Source organism: Sarcophilus harrisii, chromosome 3, assembly GCF_902635505.1.
Source record: "Sarcophilus harrisii chromosome 3, mSarHar1.11, whole genome shotgun sequence".
NCBI classification, from domain to species: Eukaryota; Metazoa; Chordata; class Mammalia; order Dasyuromorphia; family Dasyuridae; genus Sarcophilus; species Sarcophilus harrisii.
This window is the reverse complement of record NC_045428.1, coordinates 278,764,341-278,782,885: the sequence shown is the minus strand read 5'-3', so window position 1 is coordinate 278,782,885 and position 18,545 is coordinate 278,764,341. Positions and strand designations below refer to the sequence as shown.

Here is an 18,545-nt window from a genome sequence, read left to right as displayed (position 1 = left end):
TTCTCACATAGTCACATACTATGCAGACAAAAAAAGTCATTGACCTGGTATGTGTTAGAAATGGGGTTTGAATGTAGGACTTCCTTTAAGGCTGTCCTGTGTTTTTATAACATGTTTTAATAACATGGAGATATGCTTCTAGATAATTACTTTATAAATAACCCAAGTATAGCTCTGCTATTTTCTGCTTGTGTGGCCTTGGGCAAGCTCCTGAAACTTCTCTAAACTTTCATTTCTAAAGACTTCTTAAACTTTCATCTTATAAGGTATTTGAAAGGCTTTTGATATTCTTTGATATATATGGAAAAGAGATTGTTCTTCTTTAGCCTTGGAAGTTGTACTGAAGCAAGTTCAATTTTGTACTAGGAAAAACTTCCTCATAGTAAGAAGAGCTAATATTTATTCAGTTTTTTAATCTTTCTAAAACATGTTATGTGTATAATCAGATTTGATCTTTACAATAACCCTCTAAAGTAAAACAGCTATATAGAGATAGGATGTGGATCTGTGATTTTACTGTTGTTATCCTTTGTACTCAAAGAGGACCAAAATGATATCTCGATGTCAGGGTCATTGTATAATGTGTCTGATGTGATTGGTCATACCAATCTGACCTCAGAAGGCTCCACCAGAGTTTGGTGTAGGGAGCTCCTAAAGGAGGAGACTCCTCTATCAATTCTATCCTTGTGAATTGGCACCTCCTGTGCAATGTATACAATTGCCTAGAGAACTAAGAGGTTGTGATTTGTACACAATCACCTAGTATATGTCAAATATGAGACTTTGAACTGAGGTTTTCCTGGTTTGAGGACACCTCTCTGTGCATTTTGCTATGCTTCTAGAGGATTCTGAGAATTGTCTAGAAATGGAATCAACTAACTCTAGAGGTAGTCAATTCCTCCTCATTGATGATTTTCAAGTGGAGGCTGCTTGACCACCAGTTGGAGATTTTGTAGAAAGGATTCTTCTTAGATATAGGTTTGAGCAAATGGCCTCTGGTGTCTTTTAGCTGTAAGATTTTCTGATGATGCTGTCTTTTTATTCTCCTTCCCTATTCTATGAAACCTTATGTTGACAACATTTTTGTCAATGTTAAATCAGGGAAGAACAAAAATAGAATTAGCTAATAGTTTGATGTTGATGGAACTGGTACTGTAGTCTGGTCCTTGAGATGGTTGTTTTCATTTGGATATCTGACAGTCATACTGAGGCTTAGAAGGTCCATTAGAACTGGTGCTTATTCATTCTATTAAGCATTTAGGTGCCTTAGTAGGTATTCAATAAATCATTGTTGGATGAATTAATGTATTTTGTAGTTTTATCTTAATCTGTCTAGTAACTAACAGAAAGTGGGTTTCATATGGAATTTATCATGTTTTAGAATTATAATCTATTGGTTGTATTTGTATTTGTATTATTGTTGCTAGGCAACCAGATCTCCGTTACTATGTATTCTTATCCATCTTTGACTAAGGTACCACATTTTTATTGAAAGACATAGGTTAGTGGTACTTTGAGCTCTTACAACTATTTAAAACTTTCCTTGTTCTATTGAGCCTTTTTCTTTATCCCTTTCTCAGTTCATTCTCTGTACCTGAACCCAACAGTTAATTCAGGAAAATTCTAGAAAGCCCATTATAGAGCATCCTTTTGTTCTGCTAAGATGTAGCTAGAGTGCAAAAGAAAATTATCCTTAGTACCTCAGAATCTAAATTTCTATTTTTCTATTTCTGTTTTTCTTTTTTTCTATTTTTCTATTTTTGTTTTTATATTTTTGGCTATTTCATGGAGTCATTAACTTAAATTTGATCCATTCTTGTCTTCAAGGATTCCATTTCTTAGGTAAGCTTTATTACTTTCTCTTTTAAATTACATTATCTTTCCAGTTATTTCCTTAAGAACTTTTCTTTTTCTTTTTTTTTAACCACTTGTTTTATTTATTATAGGTATTTATATAGTTCTTATAGAAACTCTGTTTGCTCCCCTCTTCCCCTCTTTACTTTGAGTCTCTTCTTGAAGTTGTCATAGAGTTACTTGTTCCTTCCTTTTGGACATCTTTAAATGTTCAATATATTTTTTTTTATATTGGCCATGATTTATTCATCTTTCCAATTTAAGTTCCTGAACCATGACTTGGTATCATAGGTAATTCTTTCATCTGGTTGTGAAACAATGAAACAATATCTCTGATGAATTAAGTGAAAGTGAATATCATGGAAAGGGCAGTGGAGAAGCACATTGTATGTATAAACATTCTGCAAGGTAGGATAAGGGAGGAATTTCCAGGGACCACAGGAGTAAAGGATGCCATCAAGGAAATGTTTATGGTACAAAATGAAGATGAGGCACAATTAATGGGCAGCTTGCATCTTCTACTGGCATCCTTGGTATGTCAGGGGAAATGTCAGCATGTTGGATAGACTGTCTATGGTGAACTTGGGTAAGGACATGTATAGAGTCAAATAGGATGGGCAGGCATGGATAGATTACAATTTACAACATTGGAGGAAATATTCAAATCATTGATTTCATTGATCTATTTAAGTATTTTAGTATAGACCTCATAGAAGAAGTGATGTAAAGGATATCACCAAGGAAAGGTGATATCCTGATTGGAAAGGGCCAGTGACAAAAATGAAATGTAATATGTATGATCCTTTTGCTTCACTGATAACCTGGAAATATAATTAGTGCTAGAGGAAGACCTTTAGCATTTTATATAGAGTTGCTTTGAAAAATCGATGCAAGAAATTGCATTGAATTAGACGATTAGGATGGGTTGCTATATGTACTCATGGAGGAAAATCCACATGGATGAATTCACTGAAGTATTAAAATAGTAAGAAAGTTGGTATATGAGTTGGTAGTAGCTGAGGAACCTTCTCAATTACCTTTTTTTTTTTTTTTTTGTGATAATTATACTATTTGTGACTTAAATGTCACTTTCACCTACAAGTTAGTAGCAAAATTTGGAAAGGATACTGAAAGACCTGTTTTCAAGTTTAGTTTAGCTACTTATTGTCACCTGGATGGCCCAACTCAATATGCTTCACCATAAGCTCCTTATCTTTCTTCTTCAATCTGCTTTGATTTCATACATTGTTTCTGTCAACTACCATTTGTTCTTAATCTTTGGATTATCTTTGTCTTTTCCCTTTCCTTTTCCCAAATCTCTTGATTTATCTCTCCATTCTGTTCCTTAGCACTAGACTTCATAAAGAAACATTTGTATTAATGCAGTAGTCTGCTTTCAGGTTTTCCAATCTCTCCCCACCAATCATTTACATTATTGCAAAAACAAATTTTCTTAAGCAAGGATCTAGTTCTGTCACTCCTCTGTTCCTTGGCTTCTATTTACTTTCTGAGTAAAGATTAACTTCTTTTGCAGGCATCCAAAGCTCTTTGCATATTGGTATCACCATACATTTATTAATACTCTTTGTGTCTCTCCTCTCTAGCCAAACTGAACATCTTTCGCTCTTAATATATTCCAAGCTTGTATGTTCTTATACCTTTGCTTATGCTATTTTATGGAATATCCTCCCTTAAGTTTCTTTTCAATTCTTTTCTAGAATTCTTAGAAGTCCTTACCATGCTTGAAAACTCAAAACAAATGTGGCTTTCATTTGGAAATGTTTTGTGATCTCCTATTTTTGTAAAAGACTTTCCCGTCAGATCTCAAACAGCCCTTTATTTGGGAATCATCCAAAACAATCATCTTGTAATATTAATTATCTTAGCTACTATCTGCATTAATTTTGTGTTCTTTATTGGGAGTTTTTTGAGACCAGGCACCATTTCTCTCTATTCTTCCCCATGTTCATTACAGTGCTCTGTATTAAGAATGTGAAGCATATTTTTAAATTAATGTTTGCATATATATGGAGAGAGAGATAAGAGACACATCCATATACGGACACAAAAAGAGAGAGAGCACTAAGCCTCATATGATGTGCTGTTGTGCTCATTTCTTTAACAATTTTCTGAAACAATAAATAGTAAAACTAAAACAATTTTATTTTAGGAAACAAGGGAGAATGAAAATCATGCCTACTAATGATATACTCTGAATTGTATTTTTAGTGTTATACTTTGTATAAAAATATTACCTTTCTAGCTGGAATTATTTGAATGGGAACTGAAATATAGTATGAATCTGCACTTGGAATAACTATAATAAGTGTATAAGATTTTGTAGACAAAAAATCTGAAAATAACTCCAATTTAAGTGCACTAGATTTTAATTTTAGAGTAGTCCAGGAGTTAACTGTGGGAGCTTTTCACTTAACATAGCTAATAATTGGATGCAGTAGTTAACTAATAAATAAACCAATGTTTCTCTCTTGAGTTCCTACTTCCTCGCGTTTTGTGTTGAATTTGACTTACTACACCATTATAAGTGCTATATTTATTATGTATTTATATGTACAACAGGCAACTCAAAGTTATGTTGACGAATGTCCTATTGACGGATTCAGGACGAAAATACATTAAGAATCTTCCTAGAACTGATGCTAATTTATGTGATACCAAGAAGTTGCAATCAGACTCACTGCCTTCAACATCTGTTGACAGTCTAGCGATACATAAAAAGTTAAATCCTCTTCACCAAAGCCTTTATTTGTCTGAAAGGTATGTTTTCCAGTAATGGTTTTGTTCAGCTTATCCATACTTGAAATAACATAGCTCCTTACTCCTAAATGAAACTGCTTCTTACATTTTGCTTATACAGATGTACCTTCTTTAAGCAAATCTGAAAAATGAAAATCAGAGTTTATGAAATAAAAAAGTTAGAGGATGATCCTTAATTTTATAAAAGATTTACCATAGAATTCTTTAGATTATACATTTCCTAACTGAATTTTAAAAGATTCAGCATTTTAAAATTCTATTGATTCATGACTCTTTAAAACTATAATACTTTTTTTGTTGTGTAAAGCAAGGTACATCTGTTAGATGCTTCTAGGTTATTTAGGATATAGAAAACAAGCTGTTTAACATGCAAACCAGTTGTTAATCACCTATTAATTGTTTAACAATACATAACCTCATCTTCATATTTTCACAATTTGCATGCTACTTCTCCTTATCACCTATGACTTTTTCATATTTTCTTGGGTTTATAATCTGTTTTGTTAGGAGATTTAAAAAAATTAGTTTAATTTTATAAAATACAAGATGTTAGAATTATCCTTTTGTTAGAAATTTTATGGGCAATCCAGGGCTGAAATTTAGATTGGGAATTTTCAGTCTGTGAAATTATGGTCCTTACTTTATATATTTAGGTTTGCAAATCCAGCATTCATGAGGCTAATTATTTACTCCTGCACTTTTCTTACAATTACAATATACTCCTTCTACCAGGTAAGTGCTGGTGCTTTAGATATGCAATTCAGGAGAAAGCATGTTCTTTAACCTGATTCAGATTAGGACATGAAATTTTCATTTAGATATCAATTTGTATAAAAACTGAATATTCCATTTAAGTAGCAGGACAAAATGGTATTACTAAATAATATATTTTAAAAGATACTTGTTTTGAGCCATATTTAAAAAAAATCAACAGACCTTTATAGGCAAGTCTTTCACTATGCCTCCACTGTTATCAATCATTAGCTAAGCTAATCCTACATTTTCTCTTAAATTTAAGTAGAACATTTCTTTGTAACTTAATTTGATTCTGAAATTGGAATCAAGCTTTTTTGGGGATTGATTTGCCATAGGTAGTATGGCATTAAAAACTTTTCTCATAGTTTTTCAATCTCCTGGGTTCTTATAACTTTTCTACTTGATAGGACAACTTGATTATTCTGACATATTTGATTGAGACTGATTAAAGAAACAGTTCTTCCATTTTCTCTGACCCTTCTATTTTCATTTGCCTTCCTCTTTTAAAGAGCAGATATAACACTTAGACAGGTACATTGCCATTGACAGTATATGATCTTATGATTGTTTTTTAATTGGAGTAATTTTCTATCCTCTTTAAAAAAGAAAAGTGCTTTTTAAGAACCACTACTTGCTAAGTTCTTACATGACTTGTAAATATGATGGAAGGATTCATTATCTTTGCAAATACAACTATATATAGTTACATATATATATATATACACACACACACACATATATACATATATTTGCGTGTCCTTTTTTCATCTCTGATACATATGCATGCACAATTCATAGAATACTAGGTTTAGGGCTAGTTACTAGGAGGATAAAGACAAAATTAGGTAGTATAAATAGGAAATAATTAATAGAGGGAAGGTTGAGAAATAATCAACAGAATTGAGAGAGATTGAAAAAAGTTTCCTATTGAAAGTGAGATTTTATTGGAAATATGAAGGAAGCCAGAGAAGTTAGGAGTTGGAGAAGAGAATGGGGCTAAAAGGGGGGATTTTCAATAGTAATATATGAGCCTATGACCATCATGCATCTCTTCATTGCCATTGATATCACTTGCCATTTTGATTCCACAGGTTTTGTAAAGTATTTCATGATTCATAACAATGTTATGTCATTGAGATAATGGTATTAAGAAGATGATGGGTTTTTCTTTCAAGGAACAAGGATCATTGAAAACACTATTCAGTTTTCTCATTTTCAGTCTAACCTATCCTTCTTCCAGTTGTTTTCTGGGACCTAGACATCATTTCAAATGTATTCATGGACTAACTTAATACACTGCTCACTTTATCGTGTGTCGTAGACCAGAGTGAGCAAACATATTTAAAAATTTTTTTAATTTAATTTTTCACGTGAGGTATTGTAGAGGGCTGAAACTCTTGAGTCGATGCACTGAGGTCAGGACTGCTGAGCACTTGAGGTTAACTACCAACTGGACAATACTCTATAGGCATATGCTTGGAAAATGGTCCTTTCCACTATCCTGTGCTGGCTCAATGATTGGTGTATTGTAGGAGGGACTAGGGGGTGGAGTAAGACTAGTCAGAGTCACTCTTTGCGGTAGACGAGGGAGAAGGTGGTCACAGAGATTCTGCTTCCATCCTGTTCAATCCTGCGTCTAAAGACCAAGAATAAAGACTAAGGACTTTTGCTTATCCTGACTCCGACTGATTCTGGGGTATCCTGGGTGCTAGCGCGGTCGTCACAAGATGTTAAGTTGATCTCTTGAATAGTAGTCCATATTATTGAAGAGACTGTAAAATAATGCTGCCACAACAACTGCATATTAAGTTAGAAAAAGTCAAATTTTTGTATTATATTTTTATTCATTATATTAAAATAATTTCCTGTTATATTATATTATATTATAAAAAAATTCCCTATTATATTTAATCTGTTTTTGGGTAGTGAATGTGAGTCAAGGGGTCTGTAGACTGCAAAATTGAAATTTGGAACTCTGGAATTTCAATTTAATTTAGTAAACATCTATTTTTAAAACATAGTCTCTTCATTCAAGAAAGTTAGAATTTATTGGAGGGTGCAGAGATATATACTATGTACATTGATAAATATATATAAAAAACATATTGAGGAAGGAGAGCAGCAACAATTGGGTGGTTGGGAAATGCTTAGAAGAGAATTGAGAAGGGCAGTTAGATAGATGGCATACTGGATAGAACACTGGCTCTGAAATCGGGAGGAATCAAATAGAGAGGAGAGAGAGAGAGAGAGAGAGAATATTTCTTTTATTTGTGCTGTATGGAAGTTATCATCCATTCTAATCATAAGTACCTTTGCTGAATACATCTTTATTATATATTTTGTTTAATAATGAAAATAAAAGGATCATTGGATAATTTTTTTTTTTCCTGAGGCAATTGGGGTTAAGTGAAATGCCTGGAGTCACACAGCTAGGAAGTGTTAAGTGTCTGAGATCTGATTTGAACTCAGGTCCTCCTGACTTCAGGGCTGGTGCTCTATCTACTGCACCATATATTTGCCTGATCATTGGATAAATTAATTACAAGCATTTATTAAGCACTCATTATGTATTAAGCATTGGGAATATAGATATGAGAGTAAAAGAGTCTGGAACTGAAGGAGTTCACATCTGATGGCAGAGACAATATACATAGGGACAGGGAAGGGAATTGTAGTTGGTCTGAGAAGTCACGAAAATAGTAAATGGAATAATAGAATAATCTCTTGACATGCTCTTTACATAGGCAAAGGTAGTATTGATTTAATTACATAGAGTTTTCAGAGCAATCAAAGACAAAGAAATCAAGAAGTGGTCTATTACATTTTGATCAACAGAACGAAGTTATACCTGTGGTTGCAGTTGTCACTATTCTTGTGTGATTTTAATACATGCATAGAAGATATCATCCTAGAGGAGAGCCTTTAAAACTGGGTTTTATTCTACAGAGTTAAATGCTATTCTGTAATCAATAATAGAAACAGGGGGATTTTGTATTCTTTATACTTTTTAACTGATCAAATTACTGTGAAAATATATTTTGCTGTAGAAATTAAATGTGAAAGCCACTACTTATCTGGGAGTTCCCCCTAGGAGGGTGAGCCCTTCCCAGAGGCTAAAAGGGTTTGAGGCTCCCAGATCATCCTTCCCCCAAAGATTCCTTTCAGACCTTCCCCTTCCAAGATTAAAGGGGACACAGTTTACATCAAGATGATCAGACTTAATGTTTTAATGTCTTTTACTAACTACTTACTGCATAGCCCCCACTTAGATGTTCTTGAACCTCAAGCTCAACAAGTCAAAAGTAATGTTATCCTTCTGTCCATAAAGACTGTTTGTCTTTCAAACTTTTTCTGTCATTAATGGCATTACTTTTCCCCTAGTCACACTTGTTCACAACCTTGTAGAAGTTTTTGATGTTTCCATTCTAATTCCAACATCTGCCCAATTACCAGATCCTATTAATCCTATTTTTTTTAATGGTATAGTAGGAAGAATGCTGACCTTAAAAAGATTTAGGTTTGAATCTCACCTCTGACATTTGTTAGTTGTGTGTTGATTCTGGGCAAGTTGCTTAAATGCCATACATAAGCCTCAGTAAGCCTCAGTTTCCTTATTTGTAAAATGTGGATGTACCTGTGTAATGCCAGAGAAATTGAGGCAAGATAGAAAGTAGAGAGTATTTAATTTATTTAATGGGAGAGATTTACTGGGACCAAATGGCTCCATGGGTTTGGTCCCAGGGCTGAATGAGACTATCGTCTCCAAGAATCCAGCAAACAATGAGAGTTCTCAATGACCTATATACATGTGGCTCAGATACAGGAGGTAGACTGAAGCAGAGGTGGAGTCAGGGTGCTGAGAGCGGGAATGGGACTCTGACAGGGTGGGGTGAGCCTCTAGAGATGAGATGATATAATCAGGGGGAGGCATCAGGGACATGGGAAGATGTGCACCTTGATAAGACGGTATCTAACAGTCCAATAACTTGGGATGGGGAGAGGCATTCTGTATTCTAAAACATAAGATCTTTTATCCTTATCAAATATTCTGATAAAGAGGAAGGGGAGGTTTTGTAGAACTGAGCTTTGAGAAGCAGGGAAACTGAGTTAGGACAATTGGAGAAACTGAGTAAAGACAATAAAAAAGAACTGTGGCATAACATCTTTATTATAAGGTCATTATGAGACTCAAATGAAATAAGGTATATAGAATATTTTGCAAACTTTAAAGGATCTTATAAATATAAATCATTATTATAGTTAGTGCTGGTATAATAGTTTTGAAAACTTGATATATTGGGGAACAATTTGAGTATAACACAGATTTTAAATTTAATTATTGAGAAACCAAAAACTTTATTCAGCTAAACCAAGCACAAAATACACACTCCTTAAACATCTATCAGTTTTCGGTTTACCTCATGTTATTCTGTTAGCTTGTATAACATATTTCAAAATAATAAGATTAAGTAGACGAAGCTTAAGACTTAAGCTTCTGTTGGCAGAAATGGGATCACTTGTGCATGCACAGGAGTTTGCTTTGGCAAAAAGGCTTCTTTCTGCCTGCCACTTCTTCATGAGGAGATAGTGACAGAAGGCATCTGGATGACATGTGATGAGAAGGGGAGAAAAGAGAGTAATGCAGTTAATGGCCTCAATTTTTTTTTTTTTTTTCAGTAAAAATATGAGGCAAAACTCCAACTGAGAGGTTGTAAGGAGTGAAAACTAAGGGAAGCTTGGGCAGGGTTGGGAGAACCATTGTGCTGAGTGGGATAGGGAGTTAGTTTGCGCCCAGCAGCAATGAGGGCTTATTTGAAGTTATGAAACATAAATTTATAGAAGACACAGGCAGCATGATTTCATGATTTTCTTCAGCTTCATTCAGTAGCATTTGTGTAGGAATGAAGGTAGCAGATAGTGGAAATGATCCAAGGCTGAGGGTTGGCAGGATTAAAATCCCTTACACATCTAGTAGTGTTCCTCTTAATCTCTGTTCAGACTTTCTTGACTTGAAGTTTCTACTCTGGATCCTATTTTCCAACTCCTTTCTAATTCCTAATCTAGCCTAACTTCTGGTTTCCATTTGCACACTGGACTCTTGCATGCATTTCTCCACCCCACCCCCCCACCCGCCATTTTTTTTTTTTTTTTTAATAATTATAGCTTTTTTATTGACAACATATGCATGGGTAAATTTTTTTTTTTTTTTTTAACAACATTGTCCCTTCCACTCCCTTCTGTTCCAACTTTTCCCTTCTCTCTCTCCATCCCCTCCCCTAGATGGCAGGCAGTCTTATACATGTTAAACATGTTAAAGTATAATCCTGGGTACAATATATGTGTGCAGATCCATACAGTTCTCTTATTGCACAAGAAGAATTGGATTCAGAAGATAAAAATAACCTGGGAAGAAAAACAAAAATGCAAGTAGTCCACATTCATTTCCCATTGTTCCTTCTCTGTGTGTAACTGATTCTGTCCATCATTGATCAATTGGAACTGAATTCTTCTCTTTGTCAAAGAAATCCACTTCCATCAGAATTGATCCTCATACAGTATTGTTGTTGAAGTGTATAATGATCTCCTGGTTCTGCTCATTTCACTTAGCACCAGTTCATGTAAATCTTTCCAAGCCTCTCTGTATTCATTCTGCTGGTCATTTCTTACAGAACAATAATATTCCATAACATTCATACCACAATTTACCTAACCATTCTCCAATTGATGGGCATTTATTCATTTTCCAGTTTCTAGCCACTACAAAAAGGGCTGCCACAAACATTTTGGCACATACAGGTCCCTTTCCCTTTTTTAACATCTCTTTAGGATATAAGCCCACTACTTACACTGCTGGATCAAAGGGTATGTACAGTTTGATAACTTTTTGGGCATAATTCCAGATTGTTCTCCAGAATGGTTGGATTTGTTCACAACTCCAGCAACAATGTATTAGTATCCCAGTTTTCCCCTCAACATTCATCATTATCTTTTCCTGTCATCTTAGCTAATCTGACAGGTGTGTAGTGGTATCTCAGAGTTGTCTTAATTTGCATTTCTCTGATCTGTGAAGACCGAGTTAGCATGCTGGATGCCTTAGAATCAGCTGGAACCAGGGTAAGCAAAAGTCCTTGGTCTTTATTCTTGGTCTTTAGGGGAAGAAGTGAAGGGGATGGACACAAGCTCTCCACAACCTCCCTTCTTCTTGTCCGCCGTTAAAGTGACTCTGGCTTGTCTTATTCCACCCCCTAATCCCTCCTACAATTATCTGTATATACCAAAAGATTGAGCCAGCACAGAATAGTGAGAAAGGCCATTTTTCCAAGCATATGCTAATAGAGTATTGTCCAATAGGTAATTAGCCTTAAGTGCTTGGTTGTCTGATTCCAGTGCACCGATTCAGAGTTTCAGCCCTTTACATTGAACAGTAGTGATTTGGAGCACCCTTTCATATGAGTAGAAATAGTTTCAATTTCATCATCTGAAAATTGTCTGTTCATATTCGACCATTTATCAATTGGAGAATAACTTGATTTCTTAAAAATTAGAGTCAATTCTCTATATATTTTGGAAATGAGGCCCTTATCAGAACCTTTAACTGTAAAAATGTTTTCCCATTTTATTGCTTCCCTTCTAATCTTGTTTGCATTAGTTTTGTTTGTACAAAAGCTTTTTAATTTGATATAATCAAAATTTTCTATTTTGTGATCAATAGTGATCGCTAGTTCTTCTTTGGTCACAAATTCCTTCCTCCTCCAAAAGTCTGAGAGGTAAACTATCCTATGTTCCTCTAATTTATTTATAATCTCGTTCTTTATGCCTAAATCATGGACCCATTTTGATCTTATCTTTGTGTACAGTGTTAAGTGTGGGTCCATGCTTAGTTTCTGCCATACTAATTTCTAGCTTTCCCAGCAGTTTTTATCAAATAATGAATTCTTATCCCCAAAGTTGGGATCTTTGCTTGCCCTTATTTTCTCAGGACCAGTGATGTTCCTGGTTTGATAGTTTTTCTGATGCTCTCCCAAAATATTTGCAGTGACCAAAAGTAGGGCAACTGAGATTGGGAAAGGATTCATTTTTAGAATGATTGGCATTTTCACTGAAGAAAAATTAACCCGGATACATTACATTTACCTGACAATGTTTTTTTCAATTGTTCTTCCTTTAGTTGCAACTTAAATTGTGACTCACTATCCAGAATCTTCCTGTTCTTCCTATTGGGAAGGCTGTATCACAATGGGGAGAGCTAATTTAACTTTTAGAGTACTGGCTCCAGTATATCATAAAATCTAGAAGAGGTTTTTGGAGTTCTGTCTTGGCCCAGAATTCATCTATGATTTAGCCTGCCCAATGTGAGCAAGGAATCATGAGAGTATCCTTTAGCCATTTGTGCCTAGTCTTGCCAATTTTTACATCCTGATCTTTGAGTAATCTATTTTTGACCCTATAGATTAAATTGCCATGATATTGGACATCCCATCCATGATGTATTTAGCAATCCCTGTGAACTTTATGGATTCAGTTTCAGCCCAGGGAAACATGAGTATTCCAAAAATAATATGTCTCTCTATTGGTAGTTGAAGTAGTTCTTGGGGGCTCACAGGGACTCAAGGTATCTTCTCATGGGCTATAAGATTTCTGTAGTAAGACTATTTTTAAAATTTTCAATCTGGACTAGCCTTAATGTTTGTATGATCTAGGAGTCCAGCCCTTGTGGTTCAACTAAAGAAACCTTTTCAAGTACTCATTCTGACCCTAGCTTACTCTACTTCCTTGTTCCTCTCTCTACAACTTTGTAGTAATGTTGGGGTAAGTTGTCTGATATCAGAAAATTCAGGTATTGCATAGGATTTGGGGAAAGTCAAATTCTGCTATCAGTATTGATAGATTCATTGCTTAGAACAGAGGTATACAACATGAGACCTATAACACTGCTTGTGCAGCTAAGTGTAAACTTTATCTCTTTTACTTGCTACCTGTGTAAACTTGGGCAAAGCACTTAACATTCTTTTGCCAGTTAGTCAGTAATCATTTATTAAGTGCCTACTATGTGTCAGGGACTATGAGAAGTGCTGGGTATACAAAAAAAAAAAAAAAGGCAGAAGATAGATCTTGCCCTCAAGGAGCTCACAATTTAATGGAGGAGGCCACATAAAAATAATTATACACATACAAGATAGGTATAGATTATGTAGGAAATAACAGAGAGAAAGCACTTGAATTAATAGGGATTGAGAAAGGCTCCCTATAGTAGGTAAGATTTTAGCTGGGATTTCAAAACAGAAGTCAGGAGACAGAAATGAGGAGGGAGGAGAGCACCCCAGCCATGGTGGGCAGCCACAGGGAATACGATGAAGATGTGTCACTGAGTGGCAGAATTCCTGGGGGCAGAATGTGAGGTATAAGAAGCTTGGAAAGGTAAGAGTAGTGGGTGAGGTGGGTGGGATAGCTTATGAAAGGCTTTGAATGACAAACAGAAGAGAATTTTATTTTTATCCTGAAGGTAATGGGGAGCTTTTGGAGTTATTTGAGAGGGGAATGGGGGAACACAGCACTTTAGGAAGATCACTTTGATAGTTGAGTACATTACCTGGGAGGAAGATGGGGGAGAGGAAAGAAACTTGTGTCATTTAAACCAATCATCAGGTTATTACTTCATTTCCATAACCTATAGTCATCACTTAATTCATTCTTAACTGTGCTTTTGTATTAGGATTGAGTAGTCTATATTTGTCAGTAGTAGAGTGATATAAATGCTAGCAATATTATTACTAGTCAATTTTATTTTGTATTGATTTTTTAACATAAAGCATTACTTCTTAAGAAAGAGCAGACTTTTTTTTTTTTCTGAGAAAGAGAAGTGACTGAGTGAAATTTGGGTTGTTTCCATTCTAAGATACTTTCTACAAAATACACATAGAGCCATAAAGAACATTTGAATAACAAACCAATTATAAACTTGTGCCACCATCTAAAAAGTCTAGTTGTATCTGTAGGGGAACATGTTTACTGCTCATCAATAGACAAAAGCTTTCTTAAAAGTTAATGTACATATGGACAATTTTTTTCTGTCAACTGAGATTTCTAAGAAGTGTCATTTCCAGTAATTTTAACTTATTTGAACTGAGATTAAAATGTGTCTGAATCTAATTTCTTAAAGTACATGAATGCAATTAAAAGTTCATCTAGACTTCAGTACAGTACAGTGTGTGTGTTATTTTGTGTATGACAGGCAACCCAAAGTTATATTGATGAATGTCCTGGGAACGGAGTTAGGAAGAAAATACATAAAGACCCTCCCTCTAACTGAGACTAATTTGTGTGAAACTGACAACATGCAATCAAATCAACTTCCTTCATCATCTGTTGACAACCTAAAATCTTGTCAAAAGCTAGAACCTCACAAGAGCCCTTTTTTACCTGAAAGGTATGTTTAGTAGTTAATTTTACTCAACACAATAATTGTATTTACTCATAAAACTCCTTTTTCTCCCACAGATATTTAATTTCTCTGAATGGCAGTTGTGAAATGAAAATGGCAATGGTGGAGAAATCAGCCTTGTGGGATCAGAATTTTTTTCATGTTTGTTTGGCTTTCAGATGAAACAATTCCCTTAATATTTAAAATTTCAAAAGGCATTTGACCAATATAGTATACATGATTTGCCATTGGACAATAGAAAATACTTGATAAAATAGAAGCAATGATTGAAATATAAATCCAGAGTTCCCTCTGGATCATTAAATAGGAAAAGGGGAAATTTGAATTCAGACCCAGACAGGAATTTTGGGATACAGTAGCCAAATGTGAATAAGGGGTGAGAAAAGGAAGAGCAAAGGGAAAAGGTTGTTAGCAAATGTTAGAACTTTTAATCCATTTATCCGCCTTTTTTTTCTTCTTTTTTTTTTGCTGAAGAAATTGGGGTTAAGTGACTTGGCCCAGGATCACACAGCTAGGAAGTGTTAATTATCTGAGGCCACATTTGAACTCATGTCCTCCTGACTTCAGGGCTTGCAGTCTATCCACTGCACCATCTAGCTGCCCCTATCTGCCCTTTCTTAAGAATTTTCAAAGCCTTTTCTTTATACCTGTGTGCTTTAAGACTACGGAAATTGCAATTTTCATCTGGGTTAAAAATTGATTTTGCTGCCTTGAATTTGTTGCTTGATTCAAAGGAAAATTCTAATTTGCATTTCTGTTAGTGCCTCTTTACATCTAATTATGATAATGTATACCTAATTACTCCCTTCCCTCTTGTTTTTCAGATTTATTTTTGGTATCTGACCTTTTTCTTCCAATATCTAATTCACTTTTGGCATCCTTTGCTTTCTATCTGTTTGCAGTTTGAAGGAAATTTTCAGTTTGCTTTTTTTTTTTTTTTAAGCTGAATTTTTATAGACAAGTACGTTGAACTTTATATTGGACAAAACTATTTGTTTTGGGTTTCAGTGTTAATCACCCTGGCTACCAAACTGAAAATTCATATTGGAGAATATCGGAAATATTTTCTTTCTTTATAATTGATTGGTCAAGTTCTGATCAAAGAAGTTTTCCTGTAAAATAGTTACATTAAATTACTTGGTCAGGGTATTCAGACTTTTAATTGTCTTCCTCCTATCTTCCCTTTAAGTAGGAATATTTTTATATTTTAATTTACTATGAAAAAAAGGAGAAAATTCTTCATAGATATTGAAAAGAGTTAGAAAAAGTGACTTTTTATTGCCTCATTTAGGTTTTTAAAAATACAAAGTTGTAATAGAAAGAATTCTGCTTTAGGAGTAGCAAAACCAATACTCTAGTTCTCATTATCATGTATTTGTCATGCAACTTTGAAAAAATCTTTCAACATCTCTGACACTCAAATGTCTTATATGTAGAATATGAATTACCCTATCTCATAAGGCAATTAAGATCAGTTGATAAAATGTATGTGAAGGTACTTTATAAATGATTAAATACTATATAAATGGGAGTTGTTAACAGGAAATATAATTTTAAATTTATTACTTCAATTCAGATTACATCAGTGCATTTCTCTTTTATCTGTTGAGAAAATATACTACTATTATGAGTCATTTTTAGAGATAGTAAATGGATTTCAGAGTTGAAAAAAAAACTTAGAGTTAATTCAGTGAAAACCCTTATCCAAATCATCTCATCTACAATATTTACAAGAGGTGATCTAGCTTTTACTGGAAAAGTTCCAGTGATGGAAAACTCACTAACCTTGTCTAAAATAACTCTCCACTCAAATAAATCCATTTCATTTTTAAAAAGGTCTTAATTATTTTTTCCTATATAACTTAAATTTTAAAATTGATATATTTCATTTTTATATCATGTTCATTTTTGAATTTATTTCTCCCCACTCTACTACCTGGTGACTCATTTCTTCTAACAACAATTAAACCTTTTTAAAGAGAATTTTTAAAAAGAAAGCAGTTCAACAAAATTAACCAAGACATCCATCAACTGAGGTTGACAATTTATTCAGTGTTTCACACTCTTCAGTCATCCATCTCTAAAGAAGAGAGAGGAAGGTACATTTTCTCATCTCTTTTTAGGGAACATTACTTATAAAAACTTTTGAGGAAGGCATCTATAATTGCTCAGTCTTGGGTTTTTTGTTTTTTTTTTCTTTTCCTACATTGTCCATATCCATTATTATTATTTTCTTGGTTCTGCTTGGTTTCACTCTTTGGAATATGTCTTTCTATGCTTCTCTGAATTTTTTGTATTCACTATTTCTTCCAGTAATTTTCTGTTAACTGTTACATATCCTACAAGTGTCTTATTTTGTCCCAGTGTCAGACTTAAGCTATCAGCTGACCTTAGTCAGGCCTAAACTAAAATAATGTACATGAATGTGTGTAGTCATTCTTAAGTCAGTTGTTTCTGATAACATAAAAAATGTTGTTTCTTTCTATTTTTGAATTCCATGGTATAAGATCCTAGCAGTGACATTTCTTGGTTAGAGGATATGACTATTTTAGTATTTTAAATTGCTTTCCAGAGGGTTTGAATTAATTTCCAGTACCACCAATAGTGCATTCCTGTATTTTCATAAACCCTCCAATATTGCCTATTTTCATTTTTAAAAATCATTTTTTACTTATTAGATATCTATGAGAGGAAACCTCAAAGTCATTTTCATTTGTATTTCTCTGATTAGCAATTTGGAGTAATCTTTCATATGTTTGCAGTTCTTTTGAGAACTGTTTTTTGATTACTTATCTACTGAGGAATGGCTTTTTATATAACAGTTCTATATCAATCAGTCAGTCAGTTAATATTAGTAAACTCTGTGTCCTTCTTCCTTCCCTCTCCCCCCCAACACACATACAACTGTGCTATTTCAAAAATAAGCAGAAGCATAGTATCTGCCCTCGAGAAATTTATAAAGAGAAGATCACACATAAAAGAAACTTAAAAGAAGAGAGGTAGAAATCCCAAATGCAGGCTGGAGAAATGTAGCTGTTCTGGAAGCACAAAAATATTCCATAACATCCATATAGCACAAATTTGTTTAACCATTCCTCACAGGGAGATTTCCCCTTAGTTTTCAGTTTTTGGTCTACCATGAAAAAACTGCTATAAATATTTTTGTACATATCAAATCTTTTAGTCTTTCTTTTATTTTTCTAAGCTTACAAGCTTAGTAGTGTATAGCTAGTTCAAATAGTATGCATTCATTTAGTGATTTGGGGTATATAGTTCCCAATTGCTTTCCAGAATAGCTGGAACAATTGCTCTATCAACAGTGAATTAGTGAATCTGTTTCCCCACAACCCCTGCAACATTTGTCATTTTCTTCTTTTGTTATTTTTGTCAGTCTTAATAGATGTGAAAAGCCTCAATTTGCATCACTATAATTGTTAATGATGTAGATCATTTTTTTCTTATGTTTGTTGAAAACTTAGATTTTTTTCCTTTGAAACTGGCTAACATATATAAAAAGTTACATCATAAATAAAATAGAGGAATAAAAAAGAAATTACCTTTCTTTTGTATATATGGATAAAGGAAGAATTTATGACTAAATAAGTGATAGTATCACACAAGGTAAAATGGGTAATTTTGATAATGTAAATTTAAAAAAGTTTTGCACAAAGAAATCTAATGTAATAAAAATTAGAAGGGAAACAGACGACAGGGA

The 18,545-nt window shown here is 34.0% G+C and overlaps 2 protein-coding genes across 5 annotated transcripts in view; one reads left to right on the top strand and one right to left on the bottom strand.

The window, feature by feature from the left end:
- Positions 1-18,545, bottom strand: part of LOC100918193 (putative protein FAM172B) — a 194,813-nt gene that overhangs the window by 48,189 nt on the left and 128,079 nt on the right. The gene's annotated exons all lie outside the window — the stretch shown is intronic.
- SENP7 (SUMO specific peptidase 7) overlaps positions 1-18,545 on the top strand; it is a 156,646-nt gene that overhangs the window by 39,929 nt on the left and 98,172 nt on the right. For all 4 annotated transcript variants that reach the window (XM_031959602.1, XM_031959601.1, XM_031959603.1 and 1 more), the window contains 2 exons: positions 4,435-4,632; positions 14,621-14,815. In XM_031959602.1, coding sequence (XP_031815462.1) covers positions 4,435-4,632; positions 14,621-14,815 — 393 coding nt within the window. The remainder of the gene's footprint in view (positions 1-4,434; positions 4,633-14,620; positions 14,816-18,545) is intronic.